Source organism: Diceros bicornis, chromosome 4, assembly GCF_020826845.1.
Source record: "Diceros bicornis minor isolate mBicDic1 chromosome 4, mDicBic1.mat.cur, whole genome shotgun sequence".
Taxonomy (NCBI): Eukaryota; Metazoa; Chordata; class Mammalia; order Perissodactyla; family Rhinocerotidae; genus Diceros; species Diceros bicornis.
In genome coordinates this window covers 22176961-22199552 of record NC_080743.1, presented here as the reverse complement: position 1 = coordinate 22199552, position 22592 = coordinate 22176961, and the positions used below count along the sequence as shown (strand labels likewise).

The 22592-nt window shown below is 34.2% G+C and overlaps 1 protein-coding gene across 1 annotated transcript in view; it reads left to right on the top strand.

Moving 5' to 3' along the window:
* The window catches only part of COL24A1 (collagen type XXIV alpha 1 chain), a 343739-nt gene that overhangs the window by 221845 nt on the left and 99302 nt on the right, over nucleotides 1-22592 (top strand). Inside the window, exons 33-38 of the mRNA XM_058538420.1 lie at nucleotides 3039-3092; nucleotides 12535-12588; nucleotides 16870-16923; nucleotides 17395-17448; nucleotides 18751-18804; nucleotides 18965-19072. Of these exons, the coding sequence (XP_058394403.1) occupies nucleotides 3039-3092; nucleotides 12535-12588; nucleotides 16870-16923; nucleotides 17395-17448; nucleotides 18751-18804; nucleotides 18965-19072 (378 nt within the window). The remainder of the gene's footprint in view (nucleotides 1-3038; nucleotides 3093-12534; nucleotides 12589-16869; nucleotides 16924-17394; nucleotides 17449-18750; nucleotides 18805-18964; nucleotides 19073-22592) is intronic.

The window sequence follows — 22592 nt, the reverse complement described above, 5'->3', positions numbered from 1 at the left end:
GAAATGAACCCAGGCTGTGGCAGTGAGAGCACTGAATCTCACTCAGCCACTGGACCACTAGGTCTGGCTTTGATAGGAGCTACTTGGCCAATATTGGAAGTGGAAACTCTTAACATTTCTTCTTTAAATAGAGTTTTCTCTGGAGTAACTCAGAATACTTGAGAAACATTCATTTCATAATCCTTGTAATACAAAAAGTATATAGTATTAGCTCTACTCTTTCCCATTCTTCAGATAATGAAGCAGAATGTACACAATTTTCATGATCCTACAATGAAAGTGTAGCCACAGAAATGACATTTATATGCTCCCTTGGTTATTCTCATAAATAAGTCTTTAATGGGGCTGGTCCCATGGTGTAGTAGTTAAATTCAGCGCTCTCTGCTTTGGCAGCCTGGGTTTGCAGGTTCAGATCCCAGGCGCGGCGGACCTACACCTCTCGTCAGCCATGCTGTGGTGGTGACCCACATGCAAAATAAAAGAAGACTGGCACAGCTGTTAGCTCAAGATGAATCTTCCCCAAGCAAAAAAAAAAGAAGAAGATGGCAATGGATGTTAGTTCAGGGCGAATCCACCTCAGCAAAAAAAAAAAAAAGCCTTTAAGATGCTCTACATAAGTTTACTGAAAATGGAAAAGGCATTGAATGCTTGATTCCTCATTGAAATATATAGAACGCAGTTCAGTATAGTGGAAGAGCATGGCATTAGAGTCAGACATGTCGGAGGTCAAATACTGATTCTGTCACTTACCAGCTGTTTCGACTTTGTACAAATTATTTAACCTCCCTGAGCCTCAGTTTCCCTATCTTTAAAATGAGATACCTTTCATAGTTACAACAAATGATGTTCATTATGTTCTTGGCACAGGCTCTCTGTAAATAGTAGCCACGATAGTCATTATCTTCTTGGTCATCATTATCATAATTGCTGAGTTGAAGTCATGGAGCAAGGAGTTCTACTACAAATAATATATTTTCAGTAGCATCTGAAAAGCCTTAAAGAGAATTTTTATTTTATTCCAGTTTGTACTTATCTTCTTCATCTCCATTAAAAATAGAGTCCATTTAGATAATTTCATAACTTTGCCAAACAGCTTTTATCCACCATTAACAACATTAACAGTATAAATTGAACTTGATATTATGTGTAAACACACTTTAAAAAGCAAAGTGGGCAGATATTATTTAAGGTTCTGAACTTTTACTGTATGTTTCAGTTGTTATACCAGGCTCAGAGAGATCCCTTATATTGATCCTGTGCCTTAATTTAGGAGCCTGGAATGAGTGGGTAGCACATGATTTTCATGACTGAAAAAGAACCTTAGTCATATAGGAATCCATGGTTTTACATATCTTCCTTTCTCTAACCAGAGAATCATACATAACTAAACATAGCATTGATGATTATAACTTAGAAGATTGTATGTTGCTAGGAATTTTAAATATCTTTACTTCTAATTTAATATCATGCTTTTTTCTTAGCTTTTAGTTTTAAGATAAAATAGTAATTGTGATCCATTGTATAGTTGCCAACCTTCCCAAGATAAATAATGTAGAAGAGGCAAATTGCAAATAAACGAGGGCAGTATATTATATATCATTAGTAGTCATCAGTGTCTGGTACCTGGTACATGCTCAGTAAATCTTTTAATGGGAGGGTCGAAAAGGACCTGGAATTTGATTTAGAGTTTTGTGTACCATTTTAGAATATACCCCATATTTAAGATTCAATTTTATGGTAACATAGACGGCATGGTGTAAAAATGGGGGAAAATAAAGGACATTGGAGTGGTTTAATTTGGTCATTTCTGGTCATCTAACTTCTGAGATCCCTGTGCTTTGCCAGGTTTTAAGGGCATAAGTCCTACTTATTAACACATCACGAGGATATTATTTTTGGAAATAAACATTTTTTTATATTGATATTAAAGGTATAAAAGAATCTAAATTTAAAATAATTCTGGATAATTATTTGTCACTGTATAGGAGAGAGATTAAATATAAGAATACAGGTAGATATAAGAACTCCTACAACTTGACAATAAGAAAATAACTTGATGAAAAAATGAGCAAAATGATTTGAATAGACATTTCTCCAAAGAAGATACACAAATGGCTAATAAGCATTTGAAAAGATGCTTAATATCCCTAGTCATTAGCAAAATGCAAATCCAACCCACAATGAGATACCACTTCCCATCCATTAGGATAACTATTATTTAAAACACACACACATACACACAGAAAATAACCAGTGTTATCAAGGATGTGGAGAAATTGGAACCCTTATGTAGTGCTGGTGAAATGGTGGGGCCACTGTGGAAAACAGTTTGTGGTTCTTCAAACAGTTAAACAGAATTACCATATAATCCATCAATTAACTTCTAGGTATATACTCAAAAAAATTGAAAGCAGGAACTCAAACAGATACTTTTCCCCTATGTTTACAGGAGCATTTTTCACAATAGCCAAAAGGTAGAAAACCCAAATGTCCATTGATAGATAAATGGATAAACAAAATGTGATATATACATACAATGGCATATTATTCAGCCTTACAAATGAAAGAAGTCTCTGCACGTGTTTACAACATGGGTGAACCTTGAAGACATTATGCTACGTGAAATAAGCCAGACAGAAAAGAAAAAATATTGTATGATTCCACTTATATAAGGTACCTAGAGTATTCAGATTCATAGAGATAGAAAGTAGAATGGTGGTTGCCAGGGGAATGGGGGGGGTGGGGGGGGTGGGTAGGGAGTTATTTAATGGGTAGAGTTTCAGTCTGGAAAGATAAAAAGTTCTGAAGATAAATGGTGGTGATGGTAGCACAACAATGTGAATGTATTTAATGCCACAGAACTGTACACTTAAAAATTGTTAAAATGGTAAATTTTATGTTATGTATATTTTACCACAAAAGAAAAAAAAAAAAGACTAGAAGTAGACAGAAAAGTTAGGTGAGAAGATTGTGAAGGAAACTGACTAAAACATTTTCAAGCATCACTTTTTCTTCAAGTTTTGCCCTTGTTTGTTCAGGGTTTACAAGGACCCCCTGGGAGTACAGGAGACAGGGGACTTGCAGGAGAACCAGTAAGTTAATCTTTAAACTTTTCTAATTGTGTTTTTCTCCTAATGTACATATACCTTTCTGTTATTATTGCTCTCTTGTGCTGTGGCTGGTATGTTTTTGAAAGCAGCATTTATCATGGACACCTAATTATATAGAACTAATATTTTTCTGTGAATGTAATAGACCAAATTCATATAGTCAAATTTGGTCTTCTTTTTCTGAAACTGTTAAAACTTCTCATATCTTTATTTTCAACAAAGATAACTCTGTTTTATTGAATCTCAGAAATTTTCTTTCTGAATGGCTTGCTGTTTGTATAATAATAATTACACTGCCACACACACACACGCAATCACATTTATGAGGCCAACTCTATAATAAAAGACCATATGGAGAAACTAAACTCTACATCCCATGGGCCAAAATGTACAAACATAACAGAAATGCTGTTACATCAATAATACAAAAACTTACATTACAATTTCATAAATGTGATTCAATTATCGAGTTTCCATGGAAAATGAATTGTGAAAAGAAAAGACCTTGCCACACATCTACTTTCTCACAATTTATTCTTTATTGCCTATGAAGTCATTCTTCTGGATAGTGGTATCAGATGTAATATGCTGCAACATGCTTCTAAGATTTATAATACAATGTAGTCTTTCAAACTCTTGGGCTGATCCTATCCATCAGTTGACACACAGGTTTACAGGTGGCCTTTGCATAATTCATTTGGCTAGTAGCAAGTGGAAAATTCTAACAAAGAGCTATTCTTACCAAACTGTGTTCATTTCCTTCTTTACATATTTAATCTATAGTATAAGCTCTCCAAACAATAAGTAAAGATTTGACTATATATATAATTCTTTCCAAACAAAGAATCTTAGATATGGTGTTGATTTTGTCAAGCTAAATCCTTCTCGGTTTTCTCCCTATTTTGCATCTCTTAGCTTGTCATTCCAATTCTAATATTTATTTGATAAAAAATAATGCAACTCTCTTTAGCATTATTTACTTAAATATCTCTTTCCTCTAAAAGTCTGTGGCTCTTCAAAGTCAGAAATTATTTCTTTCACCTTTGTAATCCTCTTTCCTGATATAATGTGTGGCATATTATATCTACCTAATGCACGTTTGTTAAACTGAATTAAGAAAAGGTCATATACCCAAAGGCGTAATCATTCAGCCAGTAATATTAGATGAAGTGAAATGGAATGAAAACTAGTTTAATCTTAATAAAGAACACATTTAAGTAAAGATAAGTGTGTCAACAGAGCTATGGCAACAGCAGAGACAATATCTTAGGCTTTGCACAAGAAAAGATTTGATACCGTAGCCATAAAAGACTAAATAGCTTAACAGCACCTAAAATTGACATTCAGGTCGCATAGTCTGTGGGGCTGGTAAATAAAATATAAATCAATTTATGATAGATATAATGGGCTTTGTTTCATATATTTGAGCTGCTTGATCAAATCATAGGAAAGAAAAGAACAGAAGTAATTTGGTAAAATGAAAGATACCAGAAGAGATGTTGAAACATATTTGTATTTTGAGACTAATAAAATAGAGAGGACTACAGATTTTCTATAGTCAATACCTTTTAGAATTGTCTCTTTTTCCCAGGGAAGCTTCAAAACTAGTTTGCTCATTGCAATGCAAGTATTGGGATTTGGATAGTTGACCATTCATTCATTCAATCAACAAATACTTAAGAACCTGCACTTGGAGTGTAGTAATAAGGAAGGAGTTTTCAGTCTAATGGTAGAAGTACACATTAATTAAATAATCACAGAGATAAATGGATAATTAAAAACTGAGATAAATTCTATAAAGTATAGGAATTCAGTTCTGAGAGAATGTATAACGGAGAAACTATCCTAATCTGAGGTTAAGGAAAGCTTCCAGAGGAAGAGCATTTGAGCTGTGGTCTGAAGGATGAATAGTAGTTACCTAGGCAAAGATGGAAAAAGGTCATTCCAGAGAGAAGCCATGAGCTGGGAGGAAACCCTAAATATTTGAAGATCTAAAAGAAGGCCAGCATGGCTGTGGCACAGAGAGTCGGGTGAGAAGTAAGTGCAAGATGAGGGTGGAAAGGGAGGGAGGGGGCAAAACACAGGCAGATTTATGAGCTCTGTTCCCAAGGGTTTGTATGTTTATCCTAAGAACAAAGGGATGTCATTGAAGGGATAGGTCTAGTTTTATGATCATATTATTGTTTTGTAAAGATGACTTAAACCAAATTGGAAGGGACCAAGAATGTACAGGAACAGCTTTCTGTTGCAGTAATCCAGCTAAGAGATGGTATAACCCTTTTGATTAGCAAAGAAAAGTGGATATATCTAAAAGATTTGAAAGAAGATAAAATAAATAGTAGATAGATATCATGTATATGAAGTATGATTCCTAAGTTTATGGCTTGAAGAATTAATGAGATAATGATATCATTCACTGAAACTGGGAATACCAACAGAAATCTGGGTTTGAGAATGGAAGATTATAAGTTCAGTTTAGCCAATTTGAATTTGAGGTGCCTTTGAGAAATGTGAAGTTGGCAGTTGGATATGGAGCTCAGAGTACAGAAATGTGCCAAAGTTAAAAATATTGGAGTCGTTGGTCTAGCGAGAGAGTACAGAAGTGAGAAAAGGATCTAAGGCTGAGCTTTGAAGAAATTCAACGTTTTATAAATATTGGTAGAAGAGGATGAAACTGCAGAAGAAACTGAAGGAGGTAAGAGGGAAATCAGATGTATGAGTTAGGAGTTCAGCCTTAATCATATCCTATCTTAAACCCTTCATGAAAATCTTAGATTCCTTTAGAAGTATGTAGGCAAAACTATGTATCTAGATCAAACTTACAGCCCTCAGTGAGTTCAATAAAGTTGTATTGAAACACAACTACAACCATTCGTTTCTGTATTCGTGGCTGTTTTCATGCTATAATAGCAAAGTTGAATAGTTGTGACAGAAACTGCACGACCCACAAGCCTGAAATACTTATTATCTGGCACTTTAAAAGAAAGTGTGCTGACTTCTGATCTAGATTTTCTTCACATTTACAAAAAAAATATCCAATCAATGCAAAACTGATACATAGTGCTCCTAGGTTTGTGCAGTGCTCAACTGTATACAGTGGCCCTCAATAAGAGGAAAATGGTGCAAGGTTTTTTTCTTTCTTTTATTCAGAAAGCTTGAGCAGAAAAAGCAATCTCCTGATCCAAATAAATATCACTGATGTCTCTAAACATTGAAAATTGCCTTTAAAAAGGAGGATGAGGGGAATGCTATAATCTTAAAAAATTAATTCTTGATAAACTTGCTTCAGAATATACCCTGTAATTGAAAAAATATTATTTTCAAGGTACCAGAGGTCACTTCTACATACCTCAAAAGATAATTAACAGGATTCTCAGGTTAATTAAGTGTATGATAAAACCTCACTCAGTTCCACATTAAATTACTTAATGAAGACATACAAAATGGCAACAGTTCTGGAAACAAAAAATAAAAGAAGACCCTATATCAGTGTCTCAGTAGAATTTTGACAATACTAAAATCAGACAAAAATAGCACCCACAGAAAAAGCTAAAGATGAACTTCACTTACAATATGATTGTAAAAGTCTAAATACCACAAAATCAAGTAAAATTCAACTATATATATAAAGAATTATCCACCTCAATGAAGTGAATGCAAGAATTACAAAAAAGGAAAAATTAGTTAATGTTAAGAAGTTCTTGATATAACATATCACTGATATAGTGAAAAATCCTAAAAACAAGTATTCAAAGTCAACAACCATTTTTGATTCATTAAGAATCATAGTAAAATAGTTTCTGGTCTGAAATGTAAAGAGCTTGGAAGCTGTCATTCCCCTCCTTAAAACAAGAAAAAAGCTGAACAAACTGAAAATCAACAGTCCTTCTTAGGTCCTTCAGAGAATTGAGGCCACAGGACAAACTGCTGCCCTGAAAACTGGAGAGACAGGCAGGGGGATACAGAGAATCACAACTTCCCAGAAGCAGAAGCCCATGGCTGGATGAAAGGACCACTTTAAATTGTAATTGACAAATTGCTGGAGATACAGTGTCGATTATCTTGAGCGTTAAAAAACTCAGAGAGGACCTGTCTTGGGTGGGACCCCACAAGTTCCTGAGCTTTAACCACCAAGAGACCTGCCAGATTCTCACTATTAAAGATCAGAAGAAAATCCATTCCTACTTCTAGCAGTGGGAGGGGAAAAGTTTTGAAACACACCTGGAGTTCTCTGTTCTCCTTAACAAGGCTTGCCCTTAAGGGAGACTGTTTTATCAGAGCCTAAACTATTGGGGTTTTACCAAAGCCTAATGAACTTAGGAGAAGGGAAATTCCCAACCTGAGCCCTCTGTAGCCTTTGAGTAGGGGAAGGAAAATATTCAACTCCAGCCCTTCCTTGCCTTTGACATGAAGGAAAGGAAATACCCAGCTCTCACTCACTAAAAGAGTGAGACCTAATCATAGAACTATAGAAAACTTTCCGTCCCCCATAACTTACCACCATATTAATAGGGCTCCTGTATGATAGCAGAGGATTACAGCTAAAAGAACTGCATACACAGACTTTATTTGTGTCTGTGTATTTAAGGGGTCTCCAGGAAAGGCTGAGGACAACAGACAAGACAAGAACAATGACACTAGGAGGGAATTTTAGCTTCTGACACAACAGTACAGTAAACAGTAAATACAACCTAACTCCTAGCCAGATAACAGGAAACCTTACACTAAAGGCCTATTTGCCTCTGGTTCTTTTACCTGATACATCATGTTTGGCTTTCAACAAAAGAATTACAAGACATGCTAAAAGAGAAAAAACTCTTGACGAGACAAAACAAGCATCAGAAAAAGACTCAGATATGGCAGAGATTTTGAAATTCTCAGACTTCACAGCACCCATCTATAAGTAATTGAGAGGTTCAGCGAATAGATAATCAGTAAGGATAGCTGTACTGAACAGCACCATCAGTAAACTGGATCTACTTGTCAATTATAGACTACTTAATCCAATAACAGCAGAATATACATTTTTCTTAAGCTCATATGGAACATTTGCCAAGATAGACCATAAAACACACTTAACAAATTTCAAAGAAGAGATGTCATACAAAATATACTGTCAGACCACAATGGAATTAAAGTGGAAATCAATAACAGAAACACAGCTAGAAAAACCCAGAATATTTAGAGATTAAACAATACACATCTAAATAACACATGGGTAAAAGAAGAAGTCTCAAGAGAAATTTAAAAAATATTTTGAACTAAATGAAAGTGGAAATACAACTTATCAAACTTTATAGGATGCAGTGAAAGCAGTGCTTAGGGGTAAATTTATAGTGTTGAATGCCTATATTAGAAAAGAAAAAAGATCTAAAATCAATAGTCTAAGCTTCTACCTTAGGAAACTAGAAAAAGAAGAGAAAATGAAATACAAAGTAAGCAGAAGAAAATAAATAATAAAAATCAGAGCAAAAATCAATTAAATTAAAAACAGGAAAACCAAAGAGAAAGTCAGTGAAACAAAAAAGTTGTTCTTTGAAAAGATCGATAAAATTTTAAAAAGTCTAGCCAGGTTAACCAAGAAAAAAAGAAGACATATTACTAATATTAGAAATGAAAGAGGGGCCATCACTACCAATCCCATGGACATTAAAAGGATAATAAGGGAATACTATTCCTAACTCATTCTATGAGGCCAGCATTACCCTAATACCAAAACCAGACAAAGCTGTCACAAGAAAAGAAAACTACAGACCAATATGTCTCATGAACATAGATTCAAAATCTCCAATAAAATATTAGCAAATTGAATCCACCAATATATAAAAATAATTATGCACAGCCGACTAGGATTTATCCCAGGTATGCAACCAGGTATGCTGGTTCAACTTTTGAAAATCAATTATAATCCATCACTTCAACAGACTAAAAAAAAATGATGATCATATAAAATAGATGCAGAAAAATAATTTGACAAAATCCAATACTGATTCATGATAAAAATTCTCAGCAAACTAGGAATAAAGCGGAACTTCCTCAGTTTTATGAAGAACATACATAAAAAACCTTGTAGCTAACATCATACTTAATGGTGAAAAGCTAGATACTTTCCCCCTAAGAACAAGGGAACAAAGAAGGGATGTCCCTCTTTTTTCAACTCCTATTCAGCATTGCACTGGAAGTCCTAACTAATGCAATAAGACAAGAAAAGGAAATAAAAGCTTGAGAAAGAAGATATAAAACTGTCTTTGTTTGCAGATGACATGGTTGTCTATGTAGAAAGCCCCAAAGAATTGACCAAAAGAACTCCTGGAACTAATAAGCAATTATAACAATGTTTCAGGATATCAGGATACAAGATTAATATATAAAAGTTAGTTGCTTTCCTATATACCAGCAATAAGCACTTGGAATTTGAAATTTAAAATGCAACACTATCTACATTAGCATCAAAAAAAAAAGAAATGGGTATAAATCTAACAAAATATGTACAAACCTATATGACAAAAACTATAAAACACTGATCAAAGGAATCAAAGAAAATCTAAATAAATGGAGAGATATTCCATGTTCATGGATAGGAAGACTCAATATTGTTAGGTTATCAGTACTTCACAACTTGATGCATAGATTCAATGCAATTCCAGTCAGAATCCTAGCAAGTTACTTTGTGTGTATTGACAAATTCCAAAGTTCATATGGAAAGGCAAAAGACCCAGAATACCAAACATAATATTGAAGAAGAACAAAGTCAAAGGACTGACACTACCCAACTTAAAGACTTAATATAAAGCTACAGTAATCAAGACAGTGTAGTATTGACAAAAGAATAGACAAATAGATAATTGGAACAGAATGGTAAGCCCAGAAAGAGAACTCCACAAATATAGTCAACAGATCTTTGACAAAGAAGCAAAGGCAATTCAATTGATAGTCTTTTCAACAAATTGTGCTGGAACAATTGGATATCCACAGGTGGAAAAATAAAATGGATCTAGACAAAAATCTTAGACCTTTCACAAAAATTAACTCAAAATGGATCATAGACCTAAATATAAAATGCAACTTTGAAACTCCTAGAAGATATCATAGGAGAAAATCTCATGACCCTGGATTTTGGCAATGAGTTTTTAGATACAATACCAAAAGCATGATCCAGGAATGAAAAAATTAAGTTGGCCATCATTCAAATTAAAGACTTCTGCTCTCTAAAAGACACGTTAAGAGAATAAAAAGACATGCCACAGACTGGGAGAAAATGTTTGTAAAACACGTATCTGGTAAAGGACTTATATCCAAAATATAGCAAGAACTCTTAAAAGTCAACAATAAGGAAAAAAACAATCCAACTAACAAGAGGGCAAATGATCTGAACAGACACCACACCAAAGAAGACATACAGATGGCAAAGAAGCATATTAAAATATGCTCAACATCTTATGTCATTAGAAAATTGCAAATTAAAACAATGACATACCATTACACACCTATATGAATGGCTAAAATCCAAAGCACTGACAATACCAAATGCTAGCAAAGATGTGGAGCAACAGGAGTTCTCATTCAGTGCTGGTGGGAATACAAAATGTTATGGTAACTTTGGAATACAAATTGGCAGTTTCTTACAAAGCTAAACATACTCTAACCATACGATCCAGCAGTCATGCTCCTTGGTGTTTACCTATATTAGTGGAAAACTTTTTCTACATAAAAACTTGCACATGAATGTTTATAGCAGCTTTATTCATAGTTACCAAAAATTGGAAGCAGCCAATATGTCCTTCAAAAGGTAAATGGATAAACAAACTATAGTACATCCATACAATGGAGTATATTCAGCAATAAAAAGAAATGGGCTATTATGCCACAAAAAGACATATTGGAACCTCTAAATACATCCTGTTAAGTGAAGGAAGCCAGTCTGAGAAGGCTAAATACCATATAATTTCAACCCTATAACTTTCTGGAAAAGGCAAAACTATAGAGATAGTAAAAAAAATCAGTGGTTGCCAGGAGTTACGGGAAGGGGATGAGAGGTGAATAGGTGAAGCACAGGGGAGTTTTAGGGCAAGGAAGCTGTTTTGTATGATACTGTAATGGTGGACACATGAAATTATACATTTCTCTAAACTCATAGAACTATACAACACAGAGTTTACTAACATAAACTATGAACTTTAGTTAGTAATAATGTATCAATATTGGTTCATCTATTGTAACAAATGTACCACACCAATACAGGATGTTAATAATAGGGGAAACTGGAAGGGGTAGTACAGGGGAACTTGCTGTACATTCTGTTCAATTTTAATGCAAATCTAAAACCTCTCTAAGTCTATTAATTAAAACAAAATATTCTAGTAAAGTCAAGCATCATTCTGTAATATGGTAAAGTATATCTATCTTATATCTGCATGCAACCTACTAGGAAACACGGAAACACTAGAAGCATGGGAACCACAAGATAAGATTGCCAACTGTCACTGTATTATCTAACATTATTCAAAAAGCTTTAGCCAGCATAGTGGGATATGACACAGAAATGGTCATGTAAGGAAAGGAAAGCATTATTATTTAGACAAAATATAAACAAACCTAAAAGACTTATAACACCCAAAGACTTAATTATAATTTTTGCAACTACCGAGAGAGAGTAATATAATGGCAAGACATAAAATAAACATTTTTTAAAAATCAGTTTCCCTATGTACAAGTAATAAACAGAAAGTTTATTCCACACCCTAAGAAGATCCTTTAGGTTCAGAATTTAATGTTTATGCGATAAACTAATCATTCAATGTTTACTTAAAATTATATTATTCAGTATTACAGTGACCAAGATTTCCATAAAGGTCCCAACATGCATTTTATTGCACCTTAGTGATTATCCCTTGTCACATCTGTTCATGTGAAACAGAGGAATTGTTCAGCTGGACTCACTACCACAGTAAAGTATGACATCAAGCAAAGTCCAACATAGTTTTATTTCATATATTTGTTTCTTTAAAAATGCTGTTTTGTTTGTCACATGTTTGCCAGGAATATTAAGTAGATCTATAATTGTTATACCCATTAAATAAGGTAACTTTTGAAAGCCTTTACCACAATATTTCATACTTTATTAGGTGCTTAATAAGTGTTTATTGAATGAATGAATGAATTAGGGAGTGAAAGAATGACAGCTAGTCTTTTCTTTCCTTTTCCTTTTCTTTTGAATCCAAACATAACTTAATATTATTTACAAAAAAACACAGATGAATCAACTAAAGATAGAATTTTGTTTATACAGAGAGTAAAGTAATACATTGATAAATGTATTATATTACGTATTATATATTATAAATTCCATATTTAGATACATATGTTAATTGAAATATGGAATAAAATTTGATTCTCACATCTTAAATTTTATTTTAATATATAGGGACCACGAGGTTTGCAAGGCGATGCTGGACCTCCTGGAGAAATGGGTGCTGAGGTAATTTTTTTGCGGCTCTTTCTTGTTAGTTCAATACTCAATACTTTTTGTAAGATGTCCCTGAGGTAAAGTTGATATATTAGATATATATATTGAAGAATAATTCTATAATATTTTGTTTCTTATTAGAAAATAAAGCCTAAAATTCCATTAAAAGCAGAGATGAATGTTGTATGAACCTAATTTTATACATATAAAGTTCTCGTAACACCTCATTTAAATAGCAGAACTAAAAGTAAATAAAACTTTCCCTTCACTGATTTAGAGTCAGCTTGAGAGCTCTTCACTCCGAGATGTTGTATCTCCTTTGTAGATGAATATTGAGAAGTATATTCAGAATATATTTTGGAATAATAAACCATACTTGTTATAGTTATAAAATCCAATTACTTCATTTCTGTTGTTTGTTAACTTTAGCTCTAAATAAGTTAGATGTAAATTCTCTCCTCCCTTGGCTTCTGTGACACTGCTCTCTCTTGGTTCTGCTCTTTACCTTCTGATTAGCCTTTCTCAGATGTGAAACTGTCGTTCCTTTTCCTCAGCTTAGTAATCATATTATCACAGCGACTTTAATTACCAATATTATTCTGATAGCTCTCAGCTTGTTAGCTCTAACTCATGCCTCTCTCTTCAGCTTCAGTTATTGATTTCCTGTTGTCTTTTACATATGCACCTGGATATCCCACAAACATCTCAAATTTAAAATATGTAAAACAAATCCGTCACTTTCCCACTGTTCTTTCTTCCTTTTATTCCCATCTCACTGCAAGATACTCCTTATGCCCAATAACCCAAAACTGAGACTCATCCTCGACTGCTCTTCCTACTTCAACCTCTCCAATCAACCATATTTTCCCTTTGAGTAAGGCCCTCCAATGTCTTAGCTCTGTCCTTTCCTTTTCATTTCTGTTGCCAGTGCTCTAGTCCTCATCTCCTCCAACTCCCATCATTCCTTAGCTACTTGTTGCCAGTTTATCTTTGTCATATCATTTCTCTCCTTGAAATTTTTCAAGGGCTCTCATAGCCTTTAATAAAATGCCAATTTCGTAACATAATAAATAATGTTCTGCATTATCTAACTTCTGCAGACTTGTTCAACCACATCCCAATAAAACTTTTCTCCTCCCCCATGTGCTTCAGATTTGTTGACCTATTTTTAATTCCATGATGATGCCATACTTTTTTGCTATGCACTTTGTATCCACTGGGGATTCAAGGATGGCTGAAATATGGTCCCTGACTCCTCTAGGAGTTTATAATCTATTCCAGAAGATAATCATATAAAGGAAAACTATATTGTAATGTATTAGACCCAAGGATGGAGATAATCACAGAGCAACATAGGAGTACAGCAATAGGCACTTAACCCAACCTGGATAAGGGGAAAAAGAATACTTGGGGTGATGAGATGAGTTTTAAGGAGTGAGTAGAAGTTACCCATATGAAAAGAGGAACTTAAGATAAGGGAATTCCAGAAAAAGGGATAGTATGCAGAAACATGCAAACATGAAGCATTATGGTTTCTTTGATGCTTAAAGTCAAAGCAAGGAGGAGTAATAGATGACGTCATAGAGAATGGTTAGATCATGAAAAGTCTTGTTTACTCTGTTCCGAAGGCTGAACTTTTAAAAATCTTATGGGCTATAGTAAGTCATTATAGGGTATAAGCAGGGCAATGATCAAGTCAGATTTGTATTTTTGAAAGATAATTCTAGCAGCTGCATGGAGGATGTATTTGAGAAGACAAGAGTAAAGACATGTATACCTACTAAAAGGCTTTTGCATTCAACCAGACAAGAGATGATAAAGGTCTGAATTAAAGTAGTAGGCATAGAAAGGGCAAAAATGGGATAGATTTAAGAAATGTTTATTACATAAATTCTGCAGAACCTGCATGTTTGTGGGATATGGAAAGTAGGGGGAAGAGAAGTCAAAAATTATTCCCAGATTTCTAGATTGTGCAACAGGATGGATGGTAATACTCTTTCCTGAGACTAGAGAAGAATTTTAGAGAGATTAAGGTCATAATCTGCTAATCTGCCCAAGTAAATGGTTAACAAGTAGCAGAGCCTGGCGTTGAATCCATATCTGACTCTAGAAAAGCTAATGCTGATAACCTATACTATGCCACATCCTCTGAGCCTAAAGAAAGCTAAGAGAAGTCATACCTCATAACTTAAAGATTTTTAGCAGAGTAGGAGACAAGAATTCTGTTATGATAAGAAGTAGGCATTGAGTAGGTCAGTTGAGGAAAATCTGCTGGTTTAAAATAGTGGTTGAGAATAATGGAAGAGGGAATGGCTAAAGACAAAAGAGCAGCTATACCTCACTAAAAGTCAAGCTGAAGTAGGAGACTGTGAATTTGCATTATATTGATAATAATAGCTAATAATTATGGAGCACTTTCTATGTGCCTAGCAATATTTATGTGCTTTACCATATTAATGAATTCTCACAACACCCCATGAAATAGATGCAATTATTATTCTCATTCTAGAGGTGAGGAAACTAAGGCATGAAATGGTTAAGTAGCTTGCTCAAGAGCAATAGCTGGCAGTAGTGGTAGAGCCTACATTTAAATTTAGACAATCTCTCTCTCCATAACCCATTCTCTTAGCCACAGTGCCTCTCAACATGTAATGATACCACTTTTCACAAGAGTGATTTTTTCCAACAGTATTCAACTGGGAATAGAAATGGAGAAGGCGATTTATCAAGTGCTAATTCAAGATTGGTATAAGAAAAGAGGTACCCTAGAGATCAGAAGATCAGCCATTGGATTTAGCCTAAGAAAGGAGTAAAAGAAGCTAAGAGGAGCTGACAGATTGGGAGAAATTAGGGATCAGAGGAAGTCTGTGAGATTAAAGGCAGTTTTGATGTGGAACAAATCCTGAGAGAGTTGGAATTCTCTCTCAAGAGAGAATCTTAATCTTGGAGTGGGGTGTTATTAAATTCTGTCATTTCTGAGGCAGAGCAGAAACCCAGCCTCACTTCATAGTCCTTCCTCTTAAGTACTGTACTATACTGCCTCTTGTAACAGTAAAGAAGTCACAAAGGTAACCAACAGAAAATTTTAAATAATATAACTATTAAAAAATTGGTGAAATTATGGTAAAACGGAGGGAGCATAAGGAAACTAAACTTTTATCAAGGTGATACATCAAGAAGTAGAAGTATGCTTCTTGAGTTATAGAAGTAACCACTAGGAGAACTAAAAACAAAGATTGTTTTATAAAATAGTTGCCTCTGAGGAACGAGACCGAAGCTTTTCACTATACGTCCATCTGTACTGTCGTGCGTGTATAGCTTTTATTTTGAAAAAAAAGCAGAGTGAATATGGGTTGCGGAAGCTGAGTCAAAATGGAAAACTGAACTTCCTCTTATCTAAAATACTAGAATGACATAAAAGATATTTTAATCTCTAATAATTATAAGGAATATTATCATCCATGGATCAGAACTTCTGAAGAATCCCTGAAAGATAGAAAGCAAACCGGAAACTTGATCAAGATAGTATTGTGAGTTAATGCTTTAAACTACACTCACTCAGAGTGAGGGAGAGAGAGAAGCTAGGAGAGGGGAGGGGAGAAGGAGAGAGGATGGGGGAGTGAGGAAGGGGTGAAGGGAGAGGCGTACAAAAAACAATACAATAGTAATTGTAGGAGTTCCAGTTCTAGAAATAGCCAGGAGTTGCAAGAAGTTGTATGTTTTCAAAGTAAAAGGAACCAAATGCTTCCCAACCGGACCCAGCCATGAAGGAGAGTGGAAAAAATGCTATATAAATATATATATATCTTTTATAATGTGAATAAATTCATGTCGTTTTGTGTGATATATTTTATAAAACCAATAAACAAAACTGAATTTTTTTAAGGAAGTGTGTTCCAGAGGGCTGAACAAAAATAGATGGGGAGAGTAAAAAGTGAAAAAAAACAGAGAATAGTAAGAGTATGAGGGTAGAAAATGAAAATGAGAAGAGGAAACAGGAGATAGTTTGTCCTTGACCAAGGACTAAATGGTGAAAAGAAGGATTAGAAGAAACTGGCCTTAAGAGTCTTGATTTCACATGATGTTGTTTTGGCATTTGAACTATTAAAAGGTCCCGGAAATTATCTGGTCTTACACCATGAGGTTTATAAATGGGCAGCAAAGACCCTTTCTTGAACATAGATATTTTACCCTTGGGCTAAAAATTATTGCTATCTTCTTATGAGTTTGTTATTATCTTTGTAATTGGTAAAAGAATGTGTACAAACGATGTGTCAAATCATTCTCTTCTAGGGACTTTCAGGTATTGAGGGAGAATCTGGTCTGCAGGGCGAGCCAGGTGCAAAGGTAACCTTCCTGAATAGTAAAGGGGAGGATCCCTAAACCTTCACTGTTGAATCCCCTATGTTTGCCACATTTTGGCAAACAGCTACCATCTTGAAAGCAGGTGAAGGACAGCAGATAAAAATGGGCAGTGTTCTCAAATGAGTCAGAAAAAAATATTTGTCAGAAAAAATAATATCTATATATGTATACAGATATGTGTACATATATATATGTGAGGGAGGGAATACATATAGATATGCACACATATACATATATATGCATATACATATATATATATATGTATATATATATATATGAGAGAGAAAATACAAATGATAAAGCTAATGGGGCAAAATATTATCAATAAATTAATCTGGAGGAAAGGAAAAGAAATGGGAAGTGTTTTGGAACCCTTATCCTCATTATATGCCCTCCATAATAGACACCCAGGTTTAGTAGAAAAGAATTTAATCTGTCCCTTTTTTTCTTTAGGGAGATGTTGGACTTGCAGGCAGTGTTGGAGTTGCTGGAGAACCAGGGTTACGGGTAAGTGCCCACTGGAAATAATTTTAAGGCACTGGCTCACCTATTTCAGAGACTCAAAACTTAGCCTAAAGACTTCAAAAATTGCATTAATAAATATTTCTGGTGCATTATAGAAAATGTTTGTCTTTATTTCATAATTTCAAAAGCTGCATGCCAAACCCTGTTCACATTGTAATCTAGTAGCAGTTAGAGTCCTAACCTCATACATCCTTTTCTCAGAACCAGGGGTACTCCGCAGACCCCTTGCCAAGTATGTGGAATTGCTGTGATTGTCGCTAATGGTAACATTAAGAAGAAATTCACAAACACTAGTGATCAACTCTCAGGATGTTTCCTGACCTAACAAGACAGAACAATGATTGAAATCTAATTTATGTTTAAAAAAACAACTAAAAACTAGAATCATGCAAAGTTAACAAGATTCAAGGAAATAATTGTAAATAGTTGTAATTAGATAGCTTATGGAAGTTATTCTAATATAAACAGCCTTTAATTTGAGCTGTGGTAAATTTTTTCCCAAGATAACCGTGCCCAAAATAGTTTTAAGAGATATTTGTTTACTAAAAGACAAAGTAGGGAGATATAGTCTGTGTCCGGTTTCTTTCTTTTTCGTTTTCCCTTTTCATGGAGGAGGGCAGGCAGTGAGTTTGGGGTAATGAAAGTATCAGTGGTGGGAGTAATGGGGCAAATGTGAAGACGCACTGATTAATTTACTTTTAAATAGTTCAGGTAGCAGGACAGCCAATACTACTTTAATAGCTTCGCAAAGTATGGCTCTGCATTTCTGTAAGTTCTGTATCTGAAAGATAGCTTCTTGATGTACCAGGGCCTTAATCGTTGCCTCTGCTCTGTAAGGGAGAAAATACAGACCTTAAAAATCTGGTACACTGATTTTAACTGAATTAAGTTGTATTAATCCGTGAAATTCAGTATAGCAAGCATAAACTTTAGTTTTATGAGATGCAGTATTTACAGTCCTCAAACTCAGAAACACAGGTCTAGCTGTATAAATTTCCAGAGCTAACAAATGAATATATATTACCTTTAATTATCTAAAAGTTATTAATATTATGGATCATCTTATATTTTAATTTACAACACTATGACTCTTTAAATCATCTTCAGAGCTATTCTAGGCAAATTAAATCATGCTTGTGCTGTCAAATACTCCTTATAAATAAAATAGAGGTAGGAATAAATATACGCAAACCTGACACTTTCTATAGATACCAAGGGCAAAAAAAAAATTAAGATAAATTATTTAGCAAAATAGTAAATCTTACTGTTTCTGCTACAAAATAGGGTGAACCAGGAGCTCCTGGAGAAGAAGGTCTCCAAGGAAAAGATGGATTAAAGGTAAATTATACTTTTAACATTATATATAAAGTGGATGTCTTTGTGAAATCTTTAAAATATTAGACGTAATTATTTTTCTATGCCAAACAAAAATCTGCTTATTGTGTGGCATAATTATTTCACTGCTTTCCCTTTCTTAAAAGTTTTTCCTGGGTTTCAGGGGAATCCAGGAGAAGGGGGACTTCCTGGAGAGGATGGAGAAAAAGGAGAGACAGGCTTACCAGGGACTACAGGGCCTTTGGGTAGACCAGGTCTAGTGGGCCCTCCGGTGAGTACTGCTGGGTTCATTTTCAAATACTCAGTGAACTCAGTTCCCTACGTGTACACACACATGCGTGCGCACACACACACACACACACACACACAAACACACACATGCATTCTGACCCCCTTATATGTCCTAATTGGAGGTGTGGAACTGTGGCTTGAGAGAGGGACAAACCAGGGACAGATTATCAGCCTTCCTAACACCCAAGAGGGAAAGACACTTTTTCCATGTGTCAGACAAGGCATCAAACTTTTTTTTTCTCCAGCTTTATTGAGATATAACTGACATATAACATTGTGTAAGTTTAAGGTGTATGACATGATGATTGATAATATACGTGTATATTGCTGATTACCATAATAAGGTTAATTAACACATCCATTACCTCACACGGTTACCTTTTTTTTGTGGTGAGAATTTTTAAGATTTACTCTCTTAGCAACTTTCAACTACACAACACAGTATTATTAAGTGTAGTCACCATGCTGTACATTACATCCTCGGAAGTTATTCGTCTTATAACTACAAGTCTCCTATCTTTTGACCACCTTCACTCATTTCCTCCAGCTCTCCACCCTTGTCAACTGCGAACCTACCCTCTGTTTCTATAAGTTCAGTTTATTTAGATAACACATATAAGTGAGATCATACAGTACTTGTCTTTCTATGTCTGACATTTCACATAGCATAATGCCTTCAAGGTCCATCCATATTGTCACAAGTGGCAGAATTTGCTCCTACTTATGGCTGAATAATATTCCATTGTATATATAAACCATATACACGCACCATATTTTTTCAAATATTAGTTAACCATATATGCATGAATTTATTTCTGGGCTCTTAATTCTGTTCCATTGGTCTATGTGTCTGTTTTAATGCTAATACCATACTGTTTTAATTAGTATAGTTTTTATATTATAGTTTGAAATTAGGAAGTGTGATACCTCCAGCTTTGTTCTTCTTTCTCAAGATTGTTTTGACTATTCAGTATCTTTTGTGGTTTCATATGAATTTTAGGATTTTTTTATTCTATTTCTGTAAAAACTGCCATTGGAATCTTGATAGGGATTACGTTGAATCTATATATAGATGGCTTGGGATAGGATGGACATTTTGACAATATTAATTCTTCCTATCTGTGAACATGAGATATCTTTCCATTTATTTGTATTTTCTTCAATTTCTTTCAACAATATCTTTTAGTTTTCAATGTACAGATATTCATCTATTTGGTTATATTTATTCCTAAGAATTTTATTGTTTGTGGTGCTATCATAAATGAGATAGTTTCTTTTATTTCTTTTTTAGATAATTCATTGTTAGCATATAGAAATGCAATTGATTTTAGTAGGTTGATTTTGTATCTTACAACTTTTCTGAAATCATTTATTAATTCTAACAGTTTTTTGGTGGAATATTTAGGGTTTTCTATGTATTAAGATCAGGTCATTGCAAACAGAGACAATTTTACTTCTTTCTTTCTGATTTAGATTCTGTTTATTTCTTCTTCTTGTCTAATTGCTCTGGGTAGAACTTCCAGTACTATGTTGAATAAGAGTGGTGAGTGTGACCGCCCTTGTCTCGTTGCTGATCTTAGAGAAAAAGCTTTCAGCCTTTCACTCTTGACTATGATGTTAGCTGTTGGTTTGAAGTACATGGCCTTTATTATGTTGAGGTACGTTCCTTCTATATCCAATTTGCTGTGAGTTTTTTATTGGGAAAGGTTATTGAATTTTGTCAAATCTTTCTCGGCATCTATTGAGAAGATCATATGGTTTTTATGCTTAATTCTATGAATGTGATGTATCACTTTGATTGATTTGCAGATGTTGAACCATCCTTGCATCCTTGAAATAAATCCCACTTGATCATGGTGTATGATCCTTTAAATAGGCTGTTGAATTTCATTTGCTACCATTTTGTTGAGAATTTTTGCATCCATATTCATCAGGGATATTGGCTTATAGTTTTCTTTCCTTGTAGTATCCTTATCTGGCTTTGGTATCAGGGTAGTGGTGGTATTGTAAACTAAGTTTGGGTTTATTCCCTCCTCTTCAAAATTTTGGGAGAGTTTGAGAAGGATTAGCATTAATTCTTTAAATGTTTGGTAAAACTCAGCAGTGAAACCATGTGGTCTTGGGCTTTTCTTTGTTGAGAGATTTTTTCATTACTGATTCAATCTCCTTACTCGTTATTGGTCTATTCAGATTTTCTATTTCTTCATGATTCAGTCTTGGTAAGTTGTATGTTTCTAGGAATTTATCTATTTCTTCTAGGTTATCCAATTTGTTGGCAAATAACTGTACATAGTAGTCTCTTATTATCCTTTGTATTTCTGTGGTATATTTGTAATGTCTCTTATTTCTAATTTTATTTGTTTAAGTTCTGTCTCTCTTCTTGGTGAGTCTAGATAAAGGTTTGTCCATTTTGTTTGTCATTTCAAAAAACCAACTCTTAGTTTTGTAATCTTTTCTATTGTTTTCCTCTTCTCAATTTGACTTATTTCTGCTATAATCTTTATCATTTTCTTCCTTCTTCTAAGTTTGGCCTCAGTTTGTTCTTTTTCTAGTTCCTTGAGGTGTAAAGTTAGATTGTTTATTTGAGATCTTTCTTTTTTCTTGTAGATGTTTATAAATGTTCCTCTTAGAACTGCTTTTGCTGCATCTCATAAGTTTTATTATGTTGTATTTCCATTTTTGTTGATCTTAAGATATTTTTTTATTTCTCTTTTAATTTTTTCTTTGATCCATTGGTTGTTAAGGAATGTGTTTTTAAATTTCCATTTATTTGGGAATTTTCTAGCTTTCCTCATGTTGTTGATTTCTAGTATTATACCATTGTGGTTGGAAAAGATACTTGATATCACTTCTATCTTCTTGAATTTGTTGAGACATATATTGTGGCCTTACATATGTTCTGCCCTCAAAAATGTTCCATGTGGACTTGAAAAGAATGTGTATTCTGCTGCTATTGGATAGAATGTTCTGTATATGTCTGTCAGGTCCATTTGATATATAGTGTTGTTCGAATCCACTGTTTCTTTATTGATTTCTGTCTGGATGATCTAGCCATTGTAGATAGTGTTCATTAAAGTCCCCAACAATATTATCATATTACAGTTTACTTCTCCTTTTATCTCTGTTAGTATTTGCTTTATTTATATAGGTGCTCCAAAGTTTTGTACATAAGTATTTATAATTATTATATGTTATTTGATTAATTTACCCCTTTATCATATATAATGACCTTCTTTGTCTCTTGCAACTGTTTTTAGCTTAAAGTCTATTTTGTCTGATATAAGTATAGCTACCTCTTCTTTGTTTTGGTTACCATTTGCTTGAAATATCTTTTTCCCTCCATTCATTCTCTTTGTGTGTTGTTAAAGCTTAAGTGAGTCTCTTATAGGCACCATATCATTGGATCTTGTTTTTTATTCATTCAGCCATTGTGTCTTTTGATTAGAGAATTTAGTCCATTTACGATTCAAGTTAATTATTAAGGACTTCATATTGCCATT